Consider the following 21047-nt stretch of genomic DNA (forward strand, 5'->3'; position numbering starts at 1 on the left):
CACTGAAGAGACCTAGGGGCTGATGCTCATTACCCAGTTCATTCAGGGCTTCTTCACCCTGCCGCACATTCCTCCTGGCATGTTCAGCTCTTGTGTAATTTCCCCTCCTTGTTGGTAATTTCTTGAGTGTTGGTTTAATGCCGATGGAGTGCAAAGGGAATCTGGGGCAATTTGTAGGCTCTGCTCTCTGGCAGCATCAGAATTTGTCAGTTCAAATGAACTGCCAAATTTGCTCTCCTATGTCAGAGTTCCTCTGCCGCCTTCCCTTCCATTTGCTGGATTCTGGATATAGCCAGCTGTCTCCCTTGTCTGCTTCTACAGCCAGTGCCATATCTTGGGGGTCTGATCCTGAAGCACTTGCCTCCAAGGTAAGGGCTAAAAGAAAGCAAGCAAAAGCAGAGCAATATACTACTCTGAGTCTGCTGCTCCAAGCCCTTTACCAGGCTGGGCAGCTAGAATCCATCAAGGCTGAGTAAACCAGCATTCAATCCAGCTACTCATGCCCAGGTCCATTTGTGCACTGGTGCCTTTCACAGGTTGGTTTATTTGTGTGCATTTGTTCCTTCTTCCTCTGAGGCTGTTTTATTTGTGTGCATTTGTTCCTTCTTCCTCTTGTACTATAGCGTCTGGTGCCTCAGTGGTACTCAGCCTAGTGGCAAATGGGGCAGCAGGCAGGGCATGGGGACACTGGTTCTGTCCTGAGTAGCTGTGTGACCTTGCATTCCCCTTCCTTAGGCATCCTGGCATTTTTTTTCTTAACAGCTTCCTCTGTTCAGCTCCTCAAGTGATAGCAATCCAGTACTTGTAAAGCATCAGTTGCTCCCAGTGTTTCGACCACCAGTCCACCTGCAACTGTGAGAGCAACAGTAGGGAATTCCCTATGAACCTTGGTTTTCTCATCTGTACGATGAAGGAGAAGGAGAATAACAGCACATCTTGGTAACCTCTTTGAGCGCTGTGAGAGAAAGCTGCTCTGCAGTGCAACGAGCAAGTTGTACTCAGGAGGGGGAGTTCCCTGTACCCGAGGAGAAGCTGTGCTGGCTGACGGAGTCTCTGTTGTTGCAGTGTCAGACTCTGAGCCTGCTGGAAAAGGCCATTTTCATGTGGGCTGCATGAATAAGGCTCAGGTTACTGCACCGGGGCCGTCTGTTAGAGACACATGATAGTCAGATGCTGCTTCAACTGAAACAGAACATTACAGGGGTAGGTCTTGAGAAAGGGCAGCAGCAGGACTCGCTTCCGATATTCCTGGTCCATGTCTGCATTTAGTTGGCAGTTCAGGGAACACTGGGCCTGATTTTTTCTTGTGTTTGTCTTTACCCAATTTAACTTGTTGACTCCAGGGGGACTGCACGCAGGAAGGGACTGAGGACCTAAAGCTGTAGCAGACATTTGACACTAGTGGAATAATATGCTCTCAAAAAGAGTTTCTTCCTAACTTCTATTAGCTGCTGGATGGTGCATGCTCAGAAGCATGAGGCCTCATATCCCTGGCAGGTTTTTAAAATATTTCCAATAGTGGATGTCCTTGTGATCTGTATGACAATATAACCAGGTCACTCTTATGTTCTTGCATGTCGATGCTCTTTACTAGACAAGAACATATTGTCCCCATTTTACAAATGCGGAAGTTGAGGCAGAGAGAGGTGAAGTGACTTGTTCAAAGCAACCCAGCTGGCCAGTGGTATAAATTATAGATACCTGTTTGGAGCCCCTTCTATCTCATATAAAGTCTAGTCCCTTTTTGAAGCCTGCCACATTTCTACTCTCAGTCTTATGGTAGTGAGTTCCCCAACTTAATGATCTGCTGCATCCAAATGGGACTCTTTCTCAGTCTTAATGTATAGCTGTTCAACTTAAATTTATGTCCCCTGTTCTTTTATTATGAAGAAGGGTAAATACTAATAGGAGCAGCTGACTTATCTTCTCCAGCTCTTTCATTATTTTGTATACCTCTGACAAGTCCTCTCTCGTGCATCTCCTCTCTAGGTGTAAAGAGCCCTAATCTTTTCAATCTGTCCTTTCCAGCGGCTTTTCTCTCGTGCTGATCATTCCGTTACCCTTCTTTGAACCTTTTCAGCTATTTTTTTCTGCTGTCTCCTTTCTGTGAGGGGGATGCTCAGGACTGCAGAATGTATTCAAGGTGAGGTCATTGCATAATGACATTAGAATAATTTTAAAGCTATTCTCGATACTTTTCTTAACATGACCTCACAGCTTGTTTCCTTTTTTAACCGCCATTGCATACTGAACAGCAGTTTCCATTGAACAGCTCACAACGATGCTTAGGTCTTTTTTCCCCCTGTAGTTGCTGTTAATTTAGAATCCATCAAAGTATGTTAGCTATTCAGAGTGTTCCTTCCAATGTGCTTCACTTCACACTGTTCCACAATGAATTTTACCTGCTATTGTGTTGCCTGGTTATCTAATGTTATTACGTGCTTTATGTCAGTCCAAGATAACCTCAGAATGCAATGTCATCTGCAGATCTTTTCACTCCCATGGTCACCCCTCATCAGGCTGTGAAAAACACCTTAACTTCTTCCACTTCCTGACTCATGCTTATTTGCACTCACAACTATCAATGTGATTTTCATGTCACCTTGGAGATTGTGGCAGTCACTCCCTGGATAACCAGGGGATGAAAGGGGTCTTAGTTTCTTATCATGTCACTGATTAGAGCTCACCTTTCTGGGGAGTGATGCCAAAGGATCCCAACCCACTTTATAAATTACACATAAGGGTAACTTCACCTACCGCTGACACGCAGCCACCTCTTGCATGGAAAGGACTACAAAACAGAACTGAATATTGCTGTATAGCACAAGCAGGGTGGAGCTCTGCAGAGCCTTATCTCTAATTTGGTGTTGGACATAGAAGCAGCTAACACAGAGATAAGAACCAAGAGTGTCCAACAGGCTTTTATTGCAGTATTACTCACCCTGCATGAGTCAAGATCAAGCCATTTGCTCTTCTTAATGTGAGCCCTAACTGAATCTCTTAAAGGCACAGCGCATTTGAAGAAAGGGGAGGGAGAAAGCTAATTCTCTTTCCCATTACAGAATGCCTTTGTAACATGCATGCACACATCCCCTAGGAGCAGGTTTATGAATGAGAGAGCTGAACCATAAGCCCATGGTAGCATGACCCAGCATTTAGAATCTGGGCCACAGAGATTTCCTTTCTCTGTTCTCAGCACTGAGATCTGCTTTGTCGAGGTTCTCATCAGCCAGCAGCAGAAGGGGAAGGCAGCCTTCCTGCAAGCTGGCTGATGGTAGGCAGTGCCATTAAAGGAGCCATTTGCATCTTAAGGAGCTCAGCAGGAGACGAAACTTCAGGATGACAAAAGGGCCTGAAAAGGAAAGAGACGCTTGTTCTTGTGGACAGCAAGTGCTGTGACCAGATTACCTAATACCCCAGAATACAAAAAGATCTGTAAAGCCCACCAGAGCAGGTGCAGGCTGAAATCTTTTTAACTTGGTCATTAGAAGGCTGGCCAGTAGAGACTAGTGTTGCTAGGGGCGACATGCTCACAGAGTCTTCATCTTCCATGGAGGAGGCAGCATCATTTTTGGTGCCTTTGGATATTTGGTGGTTGGAAACAAACTGGAGCATCACGCACATACACATCACACGGTGCACCTACATGTGCTATTAGTGTGACACAATAAACTCCTGTGCATATTGCATACCATACCAGAGTTTATTGCTCCTGGGCACCATGTTTACACACACATCTGGGACTGCAGCATGTTGAACCAGGTTGGAGCAGCCCTGGCTGGCGGGGGCCCTGGGGAGTCAGCCTGCCAGCCTGGGGCTACTCTGACCTGGCTCAACAGGCTGCAGAGGGGCTCACAAGTATGCTCCAGTGTGGGGCTAGCTGTCTGGCAGCCTCCACACTGAAGCACCCTCATGCCCCAGCCAACCCTGTCAGCATCTACACATGTGTTGCTGTGCACAAAAAAACTCTGCTGCAGGATAGTACTTGTATTTACCGCAAGGTTTTATTCTATGCCTCCTAAATTGAAATGGTGAGGCATAGAATAAAACCCTGAAGACTCAACCATTTCAATTTTTCCATGATGTTACAGCGAGGATCCTTTTTTTTTGTCAGAGCCAGAGCCTGCCTGCAGCTGGGGGGTGAGCTGATAGTGAGCTGAGAGGCCCCTGAGCTGCAGGGGGCCCTGGTCCTTTCTTCTGCAGTGGCAGCGCCCCCCCACCAGGGCTGTCCGGGCAGGCTGCTAGCGGGCCAGGTGCTGCCCCAGCTCGGAGGCAGCACCTGGCCTGATCCAACTCTTCCTCAACCCCAAGCTGGGGCAGCACCCGGCCCACTACCAGCCCACCATGCAGGGAAGGGCCAGGGTCCCCTGCAGCTCAGAGGCTGCTCAGCCTGCTGGCAGCTAGTCCCTCAGCCATGGGAAAGGCAGATAGACTCTGGCAAAAAAAAAATTTAAAAAGAAAAGGATAGGGCCCCTCACCCCTTTTACCTTCAGGAGGCAGCTGCTGAAGGCAGAAATGGCAAGGGGCCCGATCCTTTTTTCTGTGGAGCCTACCTGCCTCTCTCGTGGCTGGGGGACAGGCTGACAGCTGCATCATTGCAGTTTGCAATGTTGCAAAGTCATTTAAAACCCTCAAAAGTCTTGCATGTCTGTACTGTGACACCATTAAGCCACACACAATGACATTTTTGTCATGTGTACAAGCACCCCTGCATCCTAAGAGGGCCGCACATGTAAGTGCCAAGATGTTTACTGTGGAGTTAATTAGGCAACTGCACAGTAAATGCCTCGTGGAGATGCTCCCACAGAGTAACAATAGTAATAGCAGCACGTAGGATAGGATCTTCCTTGGTGGACTATAAGCTAAGCGAGCTGTGTGAGAGAAAAAGGATAGTATAGCAGTTAGGTTCAGACTCAGGAGTCTTGCGTTCAGCATACTGTTCCTTAGTCCCATAGGGCCAGATCTATAATGGTGCTCAGGTCCCTCACTCCCTCCCATTTCAGTAACGAGTTGGTTGAGTGGTACTGTGATGCCTTTCTCTCTTGAGTTTCTATGTCACTCTTGAGGATCCCAGGCCATCATCCCCACAGGTAGCCTCACAGGGTAAGTGTGACTTGCTGGGGGAAGCCCTGCCAGGGCTACCTGCTGTTCTAGAAGAGGCTCTTTAAAAAGAACTCCCCCTTGCCTCATCGTCATAACTAATGACCTGACCTGTACAGTCTCGTTAATACCGTTTCCAGGAGAACTTATATCCACAAGTGTGTTCACTTTTCTGTGCAGGCACATGAGGTATTTCCATCCTGGAAACCTCCTTTCCTCCATCTCTCCATCCACCTGTATTGACTCTCTTAACAGTTTACCTTTAGGCTGAAAAACAGACCTGGGACCATGCTTTGCAACCCCTCTCATGTGGATGTATGAAGGGTCAATAGGATTTACACAACTCTCAAGCCATCACTGCAGCACTCCTCTCCAGCAAGTTGAATCCTCTTCCTTTGGAAGATATAGTGTCAAGGACATGTCTTTTCCCAAAAAAGACATTACCTTTAACTCACTCTCCTTGTGTCTCTCCTGCATATGTACAACAAGCTCCCAGGTTGGTTGTGGCTATGGCTTGAACCCAGTAGTGGTAGAAGTGGAGCACATATTCCTATGCAGATAGCAGTAGTAGGTTCTTTTCTTCTCAGGGAAAAGATATGAGAAGGGGTCACAACACAAAACCAGAAAGTTGAAAAGCTCCTTGAGGGCCATTTTGTCCTGTCCAGATTCAGAAGGTGCTGTTCCTAAACCACCCCCTATAGATGCCTCTCCAGCCTCTTCCTGAAAACCTCCAGTGAGGAAGATCCCACAACTTCCCACACAGTGAGAAGTTCACCAGTACATAAGAAGCTGAAATGTCTCTGGGCTTTTGAATAAACAGCATTGTTGTAACTGCTTAAATAACACTAACACTAGCAATAAATATTCACTCTCTGTGTGCCCAATGTACCGTGGCCTTTATTGTCCTCCCTTCCTGTCCTCCCTTGGAGCATTTCCAGGAGCAACCTAAACAGTGCGAGCTACTCTGTCATATTGTATACCCATTGCACCAAATCACTGACGGTGTCCCAACTCTAGCTTGGTTCCCTGGTTTTACACCCGATCCTAAGAGCAGCCTCTGACCCATTGCCTTCTCTTGGCCATTGGGTTTCAAAGGATTTCCTGGGTGAGCTGGCCCTGTCCCCTTAAGCAAGAGTTTCATTTTGCAATCTGAAGCTAGATTGCTCATACACTCTTAGCCAGGGGTCCCTTTAAACGTCAGCTTTATTTTTTTAAGACCCACTTCAAAGCAGATTAAAACCAAATGTAATAACAATTAACTTTGCAATGAGCACCCAAATATGGCTGTTACATGCAGTATAATTCAAGATAATTGTGCTCTTTGTTATTAAGCAGAATTTATTTTATGGCTGTTTGTGTTGGGAGGTGGTGACGCTCCTCTGACTCCTGAGGAACACACAAGGCTCCACAGAAGTGGAAAACATGAGCTTAAATTGTTTTGAGGAGTGATAAAAAGGGTTCCCACAGTCAGACAGATACACTCTGGTGGGACATTGACCCAGCCTGGCCTGAACTCCTGGGCTTACAGAAAAGCAGCTTTTCCCCATCTGGAATGTCACTGCTTTCTGCATGGACCCAGAGCTGCTCTTCTGCATCTTGTCTGCCTTGTACTGCAAACACTGCATGGGTGCGGTCCTTCTGCTCTGTGGTAGGGCTGTACTTTTAGGGGAGGGGAATCTGTTACCAAATTTCCAAATGTCCACAATATGCCGTGACAATGTAAAAGTACAGGCTATCCAAAGCGAAGCATAAAGAAAATAGACTTTGTTTTGACAAAGCTGAACAGAAGCCTGTGGTTAAGCAAAGAAGCAGTTTCAAAGAAGTCGCTTATCTGAAACACAGGGGCTGGGAAGATGCAGGGGAAGGAGGAGCCGGTTTGAATACGCTGGAAGCAAAGGGGGGATAAAAGAAAGGGAGAGGCAAAGTGAATGATGCATCCTAGACAGGGCAGAAATTCCCAGCACAGTCTTTTACAACGGAGACACATGCAGTGAAGTTCTAATAACGTTAGATGAGTAGTTGGAGGCAGAAGAGAGGAAAATGGAGTCTCAGCTCTTATCCTTAGACCTGGAATTTGCTTGGCTTTGGAGGCAAGAGTGAGGTGTGGTGGAGTTAACCTCAAGTGCTGCAATGAGGGATTAGAGTCTCACAGCCTTGGCAGGTGATTTATGGCCAGCTGAAGTGAGCAGAGATGAAGATTGCACAGGCTCTTGCCATCTGTGTTCTGCTCAGGAGGAATCTTGACGAGAAGAAAAGGCCCGCTTGTTTGCAGTTTCTGGGTTTATTTTTAACCTAAGGGAATTGCAGACCAGACTCCCTAATGGAGGGAGTGGACACACTGGTTTGAACCAGTATTCTGGATACATAATCCCACAGGCACTGTAGTTTGTCCCCTTGCTGGCCAGCTGTGTGGAGGCTAAATTAGTTCCCCAAACAGAGCAAACAGTTTGAGGGAGAAATAATTGTACAGTGACTATACTGAACTGACTGCCAATTGTAATTATGCCATTGTCCCTTGCTGGAGAGAGCTGGCACTCCTCTACTGTGTCATATGCTGTGTACTGTTGAAAGCTCTTGCAATAAGAGGTCTGGGTCCTGTACCCATCATTGCCATGAAGTTCCACGTGGCTGTGCTATGCAGCTGCATTCAGTAATATTGGGACATTTAAGACAGCCATATCCCAAAGCCTTGCTCCACACAGGACACCCCCAGGCATTTTCAAAGCAGGGACTGTGAGAAGGAGATACCTCCTGTACCCGTTTTTTATGTGGGTCATGTCCTGCCATGGCTGGAGAGGTGCTTCTTGTTAAAGAGAAAAATGCTGGAAAACAAAGCACCTTGAATGGGTCTATCTGGGCAGCCACCATTTGGCTGCCAAGTGACAGCACCAGCACAGAGATCCATGCAGATTTTCACTGAGATGGAGAATCTTGTGGCCACCGCAGAGGAGACCGCAGCAAAAGAGTGCTTGCTCCAGTTGGGTACAGGGTGCAAGGTGGTGAATAAAAATAACCCTCTGTGCAATGCACAACTTGTGCCCCTGTGGTCCCAGAGCAAACTGAACAATGAAACAAGGTTAACAGTTCAAACACAGCCAAATCCAGGTGTCACCATTTTTGGGAGTGTTGAATAGCTAAATGGGGCTGAGGTCAGCAAAGGTTTGTTTTTTTTTTTCCCAAGTGACTAGGTGACTTGTGTAATAGCTTGGTGGATGCGCTCTGTGTGGGGGATAGGAAAATCCATTTGGGGCTTAGGAGTGATTACAAAATAAGAGGACAATGTTAATGCAGCTACTCAACTTCAGGCTACTTCCTGTCCCTGCAGGCTTGAATGTGATCAAGACTGGGCCCTTGCAGACGGGATGATCACAAAACATGTGATGTCCCCTGGGAGCTCAGAGAGGCAGCGGGGTGTAAAATGTGCTAGTCCCAGGCATCTTCCAGCAAAAAGGAACAGGGTTGGGTGTTGAAGGAAACCACCCGGAACCAGTGAAACTCCAGAGATTTTACATGTCTGGTGGGTGGTCAATACAACCAGCCATGGTCTATGTAGAATTGATTCCTGTGCTTTCCAATGCCAGTGGCACAAGAAGTGTTTCTGAAGGGAGGCAGTGAGAAAGGACTTGAGGGTGCCGCTAGTCTTTGGTGCTTCTGTAAGCCACAGTATTTGAACTCAATAAGGAATGGGTTAGTAGATGGTCACAGTAGACCAAAGGTTTTGGAGAGCAATCAAAATTCTCTGAGAAAGCAAGAGGCCAGGGAGAATACACAGGTTCAGAACTAAAACACTTTGGTTTCTTTTTAAATAAATAATCTTTGTCCCCATTTTTGAGTGTCAGGGCCAAGATTTTCCAAAGAGCACAAGGCTAGGCATTCATTGCTCAGCACCCATCATCAGGTTACCAGGAGAGCTCAACTCCCACTTATGCATCTAAATATGGGTCAGATTTTCAAAAGCACTCTGCAGCCAATGTGGACCCAATGTGCTGAGCATTTTGGGAAGCCAGGCTACATTATTTGATCCCTAAATGATAGCCAACCTCATTTGAAAATCTCACCAATGGGTGTTAGCAGCCCAGCTGTACCTCAAGGAAATGGAAATAAAACCCACTGGTGAGCATATGTTACAAGTTCCCCTGTGCAGCACATGCCAGGATGCCTTGTCTTTCTTATTCAATCTGTAGCAGCCCATATTTTTAGTTCTGGAAGTCTCCAGTATGTCAGCCAAGGTGACAGTCACCACAGAAGAGGCAGCATTTCAAGAAAAAAGGAAATACTCAAGAAACAGTAAGGTCAGTAACCCCAGAAAAAGCACGCTGCTATATGGATAAGGAATGACCCTGGGATATGGAGTGGAAAGCCTAATCACACCAGATATATGGGCAAAAGAAATGCTTTTTTGCAATGTGAAGAGATACTTAACACGTTCTGATTAGTTTTCCCTCTCTCTCCCTGTGTCCATAGGTGGGAGACCAAATCCTTGAGGTGAATGGCAGAAGCTTCCTTAACATTCCCCATGATGAGGCAGTGAAGCTCCTGAAGTCATCACGGCACCTCATCATGACTGTGAAAGATGTTGGGAGGCTGCCTCATGCCCGTACCACTGTGGATGAGACCAAGTGGATAGCCAGCTCCCAAATCGGAGAGACCTTGGTGAATTCAACAGGGTTTGTATGCGTCCAGCAGTAGAGGAACAGAACCTTGTCTTGTATGGTCTACAAACCAGTGCTCTGTGTTACTTTACACATGGAGTCACCTAGTCATAGTTTTATAAAATAACAGGTCTGGTATCTTGTATCCTAATCTTCAGCATATACCTGCTATGTATGTATCTGTAATTTGGACCCTAGCAGCCTGGGTTTCAAGCCTAGCACCCTCTACCCTAGAACCTGGAAACCTGTACCCAAGAAATAATGTGACTATTTCCCCCAAATCCATTGGACAGTGACCTAAAACCTAGCAGAGTCTGCAAATGCTCTAGAATTCAATAGCATGGATCCATGCCCATGAGTCTAGAGAACTTCACCTTGTGATCATGGAGCCATTAGCCTGTGACATACAGCCTGAAACTTAATAATCTTGCGTTAGTCTAATATCCTTCATAATAAAACCTATAACCCTAGAAGAGTAAGCACCAGCCTACCAGTGAGGGCTGCTGTAATTTCCTGAGCTAGGATAGTGCTTATGGTTGTTCTTTTTCTTTGTAGGATGGCTGGTGATCACACAGCAGAGGTTTCGGCAAAGGTAAGACGCTTCTGACCCAGGGAGATACACAAGGATGTTTGAGGGGTTCCCATGGGCTGGCATCCAGGCTTTCTCCTGAACAGACTAGATATCTAACAACGTGATAGGGCTGGTGAAAGGTGTCCCATTTCCCACTGGGAGAGGAGAGCTAGCTTTGCTTCATTTCCTTTTCTTTTGTTGCTCTGAAGGAAAAGCTTCTGTTCTATGATACCAGCACCCTTCTTCCAAACCAGCCCCACATCTCCAAAGCACCTCATGCTATGAGGACATACAGAATCTGCACTGAGGTCCAGCTCCATGTTTTGGAGTTAGCCATGGGCCTGATGTTGATCTCTGTTACTGAGTTGATGTGCAGAGTAACTGCAGCAAAGGTAATGGAAGCAGTGTGATTTACACAGATGGATACCATATCTAAGTTCAGGGTCGTCTAAAGAGACTGAACACCTAGCCTGAGGCATTTGAAATCCAGATCTGCTTGGTGTAGCTTCATTTCAAAAACTCCTGATGAGAGACAGCCATCCCTAGACCCTTCAGGCTTCTCATTCCATCGTGTCCCTTGCAATTCCCCTCCTTTCAGCTGCCTTTCTTTCTACCATTAATGGGTTTCTTGCATCTGGCATTTTAATGAGGGTTATCCTTCCAGAGCAGCTGTGTTCTGGGAGAACTGCAATCTGCTAGGGAGTAAAACTGGCAGACAATTCACAGATAGTTGTCAAGAGTTTATCTTTCAGTGGACAAGGACCCCAAAATGTATCAGCTGTTTGGAATGACTAGAGCAGTTTCCCACTCCTTTCTCTAAACTCTTGTTCCTTCCCCATCTCTCCTCCATGCCTAGGCCTCTTCCTTCCCCTGCCTTTCCATGGAAGATGAGTTTTGCAAGCCATTGTGACTTATGACACTGAATTTTTTAGTGCCTTCCTTTATGCACAGCATTTTCTCCTCTGTTTCCCATCACTGGGAAGAAGTAAAGAAGAGAGATTAGATGTTGGGATTTCATAGGACAAAGTATTTCTTTAAGAACAATCCATTAGCAATGACATGCAAATGACATTGAGTGGCCTTGGGTAGTGGTATTGCAACGATGTCATGGCAGGGTGCAGACATGTACAAAGGAAGCTGGGGAAGTGATGCAGTGGCCAGAGATTCTGTATTCCAGCTTTTGAGAGAGTTTCAGGTCAGTGAGAATAGAAGTTTGCATGTGCCACCTACCATGATCTTTGGGTTGGTAGTGAAAATTTCTTGGCAGCCTCTGGTGCTGAAACAGCTGGTTTTGCCTAGGTTGTAATACAGTAGCTGGCTTTGTCTAGGGACAATATCAGAGTTGAAGGACCAGATGCCTGATCCCCTGTGGTGAATTCTGTGGTTCTGAAGATGACCTAATGCTCACACTTACAAGGCACATTTCGTCCACAGATCTCAAAGTACTTAATGCCGATGCAAGGAGAGGTTCCACAATGTGTTAGTGACAAAGCCAGTCTGAGACTGTGTGTGTGCCAAAGCCCAGCCTTCTGTCCTGCCCAATGGGACACGCACTCCCGTCATCTGAACTGTGAAGAGATGGCTTGGAAATAAGAAAGCTGCAGGGAAGAGGGAGGAACCTGAAAAGCCAAACCTGTTTCCACTTACACTTCTAGAAAACCCAGATGTTCCTCCTTAAGAACGCACAAATGTTTTCTCATTTCTCAGTGACCTTGGTCTACTGGTGTCACTGCCAATCCTTCTCTAGGAGACAGAGATGTGTCTGATCCCACTGCACAATGAGAACTGGCTATTGTCCCCCCTCCTACCAGCCATTAGATCCTGCTATCTGTACATTGGTGCAATTACAATCATTATAATTGTGGCAGACATCTCAGGAGTGACTAATCTGCAGGGCTCTGGGGAGGCTGGAAAGACTCTGAGTCACCACCAGGAAAGACAAGCCATTTCACTGGCAGATGGATAAAAGAGACGGGCAGGGGGACCTCTCACTACTTCCCCCTCTCCATGTGAGATGTAAGCTTCTCTGGAGTCACCTATCTTGTGGAGCTCCTATATCATCCCTGTGCAATGAGAAAAGAGACCTGCAACCTGACAGGAGCTGGAAGGATAGATGTGAACTCCCACAGAGACAATGGAGGAGCTTCACTTTCCAGGTCTTCCTAGAAACATAACAGCTCAGCAAGAAGCTACGTGGGACGAGGGTTAGACCTGGGAGTGAAACGGGCTGAAGAGAACTGGAAGCTGAGAGAGAACTGTGTATTACAATGGTTCATGAGCAAGACAACACAAGCAGCGAGGGGGTGGCATGAACTGAGAAGTGACAATGCTTTGTGTGTTGTGCAAAGTGCTCTGGAAATGAGACCAGATCAGAAGGCACAAAGGGGGAGCAAGAGGTTCTGCTCCCTCTTTGGATGCCATTGCTAAGGCTGACAGTGTCACCTCAGCAGGGGTTGGGGCTGGGATGACAGAGATGCATTTTGATTTTTCTTGCTGTCTTTATGGAACCTGTAGCCCGCCAGGGAACATTTGGGGCATCCTCTGAGCAAGACAGTTAGGTGGCAACTACATCCTGGAGGCAAATCTCTGCCAGCTCCTTCCCACGCAAATTATGAGTTGTTAGTAGAATCTTTCCCCCTTCTACAGTCACTCAGGGCTGTGACAATGAATGTACCGTCCCCCTAGGTGGGCTAAGCAAGTGACCAGCTCTGGAAGGCCTGGCCTCGGGAGGAACAGATTGAAAACATTATGAGAAAATGTTAAATGTTATGTTTTTTTACTTGGCAGCTATGTCAAGCTAGAGATAACGGTGACACCTCTTCACCTGCATGCCAGCCCAGAGCAACCCTGGCTCCCTTTCCAAATCCATTCTCTGATCCATTCTTCTCCCTGGTAGAGAGCTCTCCAAAGGCAGATGACTTGTATTACTGTTGGGAGACCTTTACTTTCTCTTCTACAGTGACAAGTATAGAGATAGCCAGCCATACCCTTAACTATAATTCTTTTGCTGGGAGCCTGTGGGCAAGGGTGTGAAGGTCAGAAGCCCTGCTGAGCGGCTGGTAACATTTGGCAACCCATCAGCATCAATCCACAGAGCTCTGTAAAACCTGGCAGGCTCCAGGCTTGGGGTGGGGAAAGAATTTAGTTACCAAGAAGGTGCTGAGAAACTGCCTTTGGAGTCTGTGTTGTTCTGTGCTAGACTGCACTCTATTAAAATGGACCATAAAATGAGACTGTACATAAATGGAAGATCAGTACAGCTCTTCCTGACACCAATGCTTTTCTTGCCTTCATTTTGTTTGGTTTCTTTTATTGTCTTTGTTTGCTGTATGGAGATAAAACCCCTAAGCTTATGGGCAAACAATCATATGAATCTTTCCTCTGACCTGCCCCATGACTTTACAGCCCAAAGCTGTGGCCTTGAAGGCTGTGGCCCCTATTCTTTGTTCAGAGTCCTTTGTGGCCCCAAAGGCACAGAGCTGCCTTGTACTGTTTCTAAACAGATGGTGTTTTATGGAGGCAGCTGGACTGATAGACACTGGAGATCTCTCTGGTTCTGTAGTCCTTGGGGTGACAAATCACACCTGGGTGGTCAAGCATCAATATAGGTTGTTACCCTAAGTCCTTCCCAGGACTCAGAAGCCACAGAAGGGAGTTTGGCCAACAATGTAATCAGTGCTCTGGAAAGGTGCATTGGAGCTGGCAATCTTATGCAAAATTAGAATTCCAGCTGCATCCCACCAGTAAGAATCAGGAGAGCCACATTTCAATGCACTACAGGACTGCTTGTACCATCTCTGCTAGTCCCAGACAGGTGGAGATACGCTTCAGACTGATTTAGTCCAAGACCACACAGCCCGCAGTGATTGCTGACCTCTGTCAGCTCAGGCTGCTCTGCCTCTCAGGTTCTGGCTGCAGTGTGTGTAGATGAGCTCCCTCCTCCCCTTGGGAAACAAGGACTGATGCACTGCACTCCCCACTCCCCCCTTTAATCTGTTCCTTCCCGATGGTGGCGCAAAGTCAAAGTTGCCTCCGCGTGAGAGAGATAAGGGACCCCTGAGGAGGGGGCACCCCTGGGAGATGGAGCTAGTTAGGTGCTGATGAGCTAAAAGCCCAATGAAAGCGGCAGGATCAGACTGTGATTAATGTGCTGTTTTAGATTCCCCTCTCTTCTCCTTAATGAGAATAAACACATGCAGAGAAGGATAGGGTGGAAGTGGCACTAATGTCCCCTCGGCTCTGCCTACCGAAAACTGCAATGAGAGCTTCCTCCCAGCAGTGCCCTCTCACTGCCAGCCCAGACCTCTGCAGTATGAGCATCTTAGGCACAGCTCCATGACTCCATCAGTGTGCCATGCCTGGGCTGTGCCAGCTACTGCGTTCATGTACCAAGACCTTTGCCATGCCCAGCTGGCCAGAGCTGAGCTGAACCAGGAGTCCCATCCCTCTCCAGCACAGGATGTGCCAACACAGTCACAAACCCGCTGACAAGAAGCCCTCCACACTGGGCTTTGCTGCCTTGCTGCCTGTCAGCACTCCTCCCCTAAACTCCTATCTGTGTGGAGACCTTTCAAATGGAAATGAGTTGGGAAGTTTTGCAGGTGGCTTGTGCTGATAACAGATTTATGCTTCTTACTTGGCAAAACATGTTTCACAGTCTCCCCTGTTATTGTCGCCCAGATTGCCTGTGTGGTGTTTGCTTGGGTTTTGTTTCTGTGTGATAATCTGCATCCTTGACGCAGCGAAGGCTGAACAGCAGATCCCCGCTCTATTCAGGAAACGCATCAGGTTAGAAATCAGTCAGAAAGAAAAAGCCCTTTAAACTCAGCCAGGCTTGACTCTCCCTAGGATTGATCTGGGAGCTGGTGACTAGCTGGTGCATTCTGCACTCTCTTCAGCACTGGGGCTTGCTTTGAGCTTGCAGCACCAAAAGAAAAAAAAAAACATGTTTTGATCTTGCTCTTCAGCCCCAAACAATGTGGGGAGTCTGACTCTGGCTAGTGGAACTGAGTTGCATCCAGCCCTTCCCAGGAGAAATACAGCCTGCTGTGACAATGTGAAATCAATTGCTAGTCAAGAGACAACTTCACTGCTTACTGAACAGGGCTGGTTAGCTACTTTGTTTCTCCAGCTAATGTGCAGTAATTTTGCAGCTTCATAGTTACTGGTACAAATCATCACACAAAGGCAGAAACTGGATTATTTTAGTCTTGGCCTTGGTGAGCAGGAGCCTATCCTTGCAAAACCTTGGGAATGCTCCAGTTTTTCTCCACATCGTGCAACCTCCTTAGCATCAGGGACAGGCTGATCTATTAATTAGAACAGTGGCCAGGGACTCGAGACCCCTTCAGATCAGGGAGGCGTGGGTTCTTTTTATAGCTATCCATTTGTCTGCGTATTGCTGTGTAGCATGCCAGGCACCACCACTGCTCTGCTACTAACTCACTGGCTGACCTGATGTACCTTTTTACCTCCCTCTGGTGACATCTTCAGTCCTTTGGCCTCAGAGACCATGCAAAGAATCACCAGAGCTTAAGCTTGGTCTTAGCTACTCACTCATTCAGTTCTCATCTCCCCTCCTGGTTCGCATTCCTCAGTGCATTTCCCTGTTCCCTTCTTCCACCATCGCCTTCTCACAGAGCTCACGCACCAGATGACTGTTGCAGACACAGATTGAGTGTCTGCCATTACATTGCATGCTGGCCTAGGTGAGAGAGCAAGGAAGCTTGCAAACAGTTGGAGGGTTTATCTCAGGAGAGGATGAGACAAACATCCCACGGATCATCAGAGATGGTTGTAAGGCCATGGAGTTGCATGCAAGAAGGAAACAGCCCTGCTTTTCTCTGCCTGTGTACCCATCCAAATATCACTTCCCATCCCTGCTTAGGTGAAAGGCACTGTAGGGATGCAGAAGCACAGTCATTCCAGCAGAGATGCCTGGTGGGAACTCTCTGGGGCTTTTCCAGGCAGATCTTCCACAAGCCATGTAGAGCATTAAAATCTGCACTGTTAGGAGTGATAAAGATCTTGCTGGGCTATGCCGCTATAAAAAAACAGCCTCTGGGGTGAGACATAGCAGATGCTTAACAATGCCAGCAACAGGGCAGGATGGGAAATGCAGAACACTGTGACTGATTCAAACTGCAGGCTGGCCAACCAGACCAAGCCACATTGACAGCCAGCCAGGACACCAAACTGTGACCTCCTAAGAATAGTGCCACAGGCCTCTCATGACTGTCAGAAATCAAATTCTCCATTTGTTGCATCACTCTAGAGCGACTCCTGTCAGCACAGAGCCCCTAGCACCGTGCAGGGGAATTGTTTCGCTGCCAGCTTGGAAGGGCAGCACGTTGCCAAATGCTTGCAGAAATAAGGAGCTGTAACTGAGGGGCACATCCCACCCCAACTCTGTTTCAAAGCCTCTGGTCTGCTCTTAGCTAATAGATACCTTGCAATTTCATCTGATTGTGTAATGACCAATATGCATTTCTTCAGCTTCCTCCTGAGACAAGTCACGCACACACTGCCAACAGTTTCTTTTTAAATAGCAAGATTTACTCAAATGAGAAAATGCAAACTGTGACCAGAGGAAAAGGTTAATATTAAAGTAATGAGGCTTATTCAGACACTTCCACATAACGATGATAACGAATCTCTTGTTCCAGCATTAAGAATGAATTAGGGCTGTGAAGCAGTGCTCCTTTGTGTGCTCACCAAGCTTTCAAAAGGAGGGTCCTCTAGACTGCTGCTCTGTTTCCCCACTAATGCCAGGCCCAAAAGGCCATTTGGGCCTTTCTCCCACAGCACAGTTTTATTCTTCATAAAGTAAGTTATTTCTCTGACTAAAGCAGGCTGAAGGGACTTTCCTTGTACTCATAGCTCTCCTCTTGAACTGTGCTTCTTATGGGAGTGCTTGATATATTCCCAGCAAGGTAAAATAGGGCTAGGGTCTCCAATCTAGCGGACTCTTAAGGGCTGTCCACCCTATTGCAGATTCCTTCAGGTACACTGTTCTGTTAGAAGCATGCTCTGGGAGGGCTGGATGGAGGCAGGGAATGGTAATTGGCTGTAGAGCACCTCAGCTTTAGGAAGAGACCAGCCCAGTTCAGTCCAGTAGTAATGAACGCCAGTGTTTTCAGTGACCTCTGAGTTGTGTTGCTTCCAGTTTGGGGTGCCCCAGCTAGTCCACCAAAGGGCTGAGTGTCTGCAATTCCATCACAGGCTGGACTGGGTGAATCAAGCTTGGGCTGTCAGTCCAGCTCCTATTGGTGGGCAGGCACCCATCTCACAGGGAAGCCCCCAGCTGACAGGCTGAGAAGGGAGGCTGGTGACTGAATAGACAGGGAAAATGCACTCTCCTGCTCAACTGCAGACTTGACCCCCACCAGGCCTTGGATGGGGCATAGTAGCAGCAGTGTCCAGGGGGAAAAGAGCCCTACCTACCACTGCACATGTTGGATTTTCTGATGATACAAAGAGGCCTTGAGTCTTTAGACCAGCTGTCCTGCAAAGCACATTTCCCCAGCTCTTAGTTCAGTTAACCTATAGTTCAGGTAACCTGCTCCCAACCAGCTAGCAAAATTCTGTTGCGGGACTTCAGCATGGGGAGAAGGGAAGGTAATTGCTAAAATGGCATTAGCTCTAGCCAACCCTACGATAATTTGGAGGCTGGTTTCCAGCCTCTCAGGCCCAGGGTAATCTATTCCCCTTGTTTCTATATGTTCTCTTTCAGCCCATGTTTTACAGGGGCCTGGCTGGTTCGCAGGTCACCCTGAGCAGCATGGTGAACCAGACCCGAGTCATGCTAGAGGAGCAAGCACGGCATCTACTGAATGAACAAGAGAGGGCGACCATGGGCTACTACCTGGACGAGTACAAGGAAAACAACATCTCTGTGGACTCCCTAGTCATGGCCCTCTTTGAGTTACTCAATACACATGCCAAGGTGAGGCAGAGGGACCCCGACTTAAAGAAGTATGTTTCACCCAGAGCAGAGGGAGCCAAGTGGTGCTATAGCAGCGGAAGTCAGTCCAGCATTCATGATGCCAAAGAGAGGTAGTTAGCCATGTTAGTCTCAAGTCAGGGAGAAGGTAGAATAGTTTTGCACCTTATGGACTAATAGACTAATGATGCCAAAGCCTGTGAGTCACCGAAGACTGCAGCTGTTCTGAAGCTAAATGAATTTCCCAAGCCAATGCTGCAGCAGAGATCGCATGGCCCCATGGATGTCGCAGTAGATTTGGAGTCGGGGCCTCTGCTTTCTCCCTCCCTCTGCCAGTGATTTACTGTGTAACCTTTGGCAAATCACTTTGTCTCCCAGTGCCTCTGCTTTCATTCCTGCTTTTTGGGGCTGATGCTGTCTTTTACTGTGTTCACAAAGCACCCAGGAGGATGCAGCTCTGATACTGCCTGGGGCCTCTAAGTGCCAAGCAACCAAATATCTGCTGCTAATAAGGTGACATGCAGGGAGCAGGCAAAAACAAGGCATTATGATAGAAACCGGTTGAACTGCCTCTCCATAGCATCCTGCTGCATGAACTCTGCCCCAGGGCTTTGAAAGCTCAGATTTGCTCTGCACAGTGGAGTATGTAACACCCGCATCCCCACCTCCACCCCTGACATGCACACGCTCTTCTCTTTCACCCCTCCCTCTACTGGATATTGCTGACACTTCCATGACATGCGGTGGCAGGGCCCCCTGTGGGATTGAGCCATCCAGCAAGATGCAACACAGATGGATTTCTTTGTGCTTATTATACACAGAGAGGCAGAGGAGCTTAGGTTCAGCACTTCCAAGTCCCTCAGACATGCGGATGTGTGTATCTGGGGAGGGTGATGGGCCATCTCTTCCCCTGAGCACAGCTTGACATCATCAAGCAGGAGGGGAATATATTCCCAGCAGGAAAGGCAATCCCCAACTCCTAATGCCGCAGCTCCCTGGGAACCCGGGGTCGGTGCCTCTCCTCCTAACCCCTTATACTGTGCCTGGCTCCCTAGGTGGGAATGCACAGCCCATATCCAGCCAGCATGAATGCTCTGCCCCGCTATGCTTGCATCTGCCAGGGCATATCACTCCCTGCCATACCTGAGGTGAAAGTGGGGAGGAGGGGGATGCCTGGGCTCTGCCTGCCCTCCGCAGGGGTTAAGTGATGGGAGGATCTCCTTCAAAATCCCTGAGGACTTAATGGCCCCTCCTGCAGTTGTTAAACAATGGGAGGGAAAACCCACTCACTCTGTTCTGGTGCCATAATGAGACTATATATCTTGCTGGGAGGGGAATAAATGGAGCTCCCTGCTGGAGGAAGAAACATTGAAAACTAAATGAATGTCAATTTCCTGGGGTTCCTGCCCCCCCCCCCCCTCCCTCCAGGTCTGAAGCTCTCCTGCTGCGTGTACCATGTGCTGAGAATTAATAGAGCAGAAAGTGTGGTGCCGCAGGGGTGTACCTATGCACACGCCACCAGGGCTCGCATTGTTTGCACACCCAATCTGAACTATTTACATTGTGCTAGTTCGCACTCTAGCTGCTTTGAGTGCCTGCTACCATGCTGTGAGTACTCCAATCTGAGTACTGCCTGTGGGCTCCACTTAGCCCTGGCTGCAGTTAAAATCATAGAAAATGAGGATAGGAAGGGACCTCAAGAGGTCATCTAGTCCAGCCCCCTGCTCAGAGCAGGACCATCACCAGATCATCCCAGCCTTGCAAGACTTTGTCTAGTTGGGTCTTAAAAACCTCCAAGGATTGAGATTCCTCACCTCTCTGGGTAACCTGTTCCAGTGCTTTACTACCCTCCTAGTGAGAAAATTCTTCCTAATATCTAACCTAAACTTCCCTTGCTGCAACTTGAGACTATTGCTCCTTGCTCTTGTCACCTGTCACCACTGAGAACAGTCCAGCTCCATCCTCTTTGGACCCCTCCTTCAGGTGGTTCAGTTGTGGCCTTGTGCTGTTAGTCTTTCCAGCTCTTAGCACCAATGGGTTAAAAGAATCTCTACCATGAGGCTGCAGCACAAAACAGTGTCAAGGCCTCCCATGCCCCTTCTCAAGTGTTTGCCTTTCTTTCTTGCTCAGTTCTCGCTGCTCTCAGAGGTGAGGGGTGTGATATCCCCTCAGGACCTTGATCGCTTTGATAACCTGGTTCTGAAGCGGGAGATCGAATCCATGAAGGCCCGGCAGCCCTCTGGCGCTGACTCCTACTCCATGATGTCCTACAGTGACACGATCTCCTCCACCGGTAGCCACTTCACCTCCACCACAGTCAGCTCCGCTCGGGTAAGTGGGGGTGTCTCTCAGATATTGATGTACAGTGCTTCCCTGCCATTTCCTGCCAGAGGTGCCCCCCCCGCAAAAAAAATCCATTTAAGCACTATTCCCCCATGAAACCCTCTGCCTCCTGCTCTCCCCCCGAAGAATCCATGAGCATATACTTCCTCTCTCGTTTTGCACCCATACAAAAAGCAGCGGCCCACTCTACCAGCAGCATGCAAACATTGCATAGATGCCAGCATCTTAAGCAGAGATGGGGCTTAGATTGTGCCAGAAAGAAAGAAAACCAGAATTACTGAATCAGATCAACAGTGCCTGCCCCAGTATAGAAGCCGGTTCATCATTGCCATTCAGAAAGGGAGGAAACCTGCCTCATGCCTACCTCTGCCCCTTAGCTTCTTCCAGTCTCATGGCAAGGCAAAGAGAGTCACACAAAGGATAGGAGAAATGGTTTCTT

The 21047-nt window shown here is 47.8% G+C and overlaps 1 protein-coding gene across 1 annotated transcript in view; it reads left to right on the forward strand.

The window, feature by feature from the left end:
- The window catches only part of WHRN (whirlin), a 116364-nt gene that overhangs the window by 68679 nt on the left and 26638 nt on the right, over window positions 1-21047 (forward strand). Inside the window, exons 5-8 of the mRNA XM_006031128.2 lie at window positions 9565-9767; window positions 10308-10344; window positions 18056-18268; window positions 20396-20596. Of these exons, the coding sequence (XP_006031190.2) occupies window positions 9565-9767; window positions 10308-10344; window positions 18056-18268; window positions 20396-20596 (654 nt within the window). The remainder of the gene's footprint in view (window positions 1-9564; window positions 9768-10307; window positions 10345-18055; window positions 18269-20395; window positions 20597-21047) is intronic.

Source organism: Alligator sinensis, unplaced genomic scaffold (genome assembly GCF_000455745.1).
Source record: "Alligator sinensis unplaced genomic scaffold, ASM45574v1 scaffold323_1, whole genome shotgun sequence".
Classification (NCBI taxonomy): domain Eukaryota; kingdom Metazoa; phylum Chordata; order Crocodylia; family Alligatoridae; genus Alligator; species Alligator sinensis.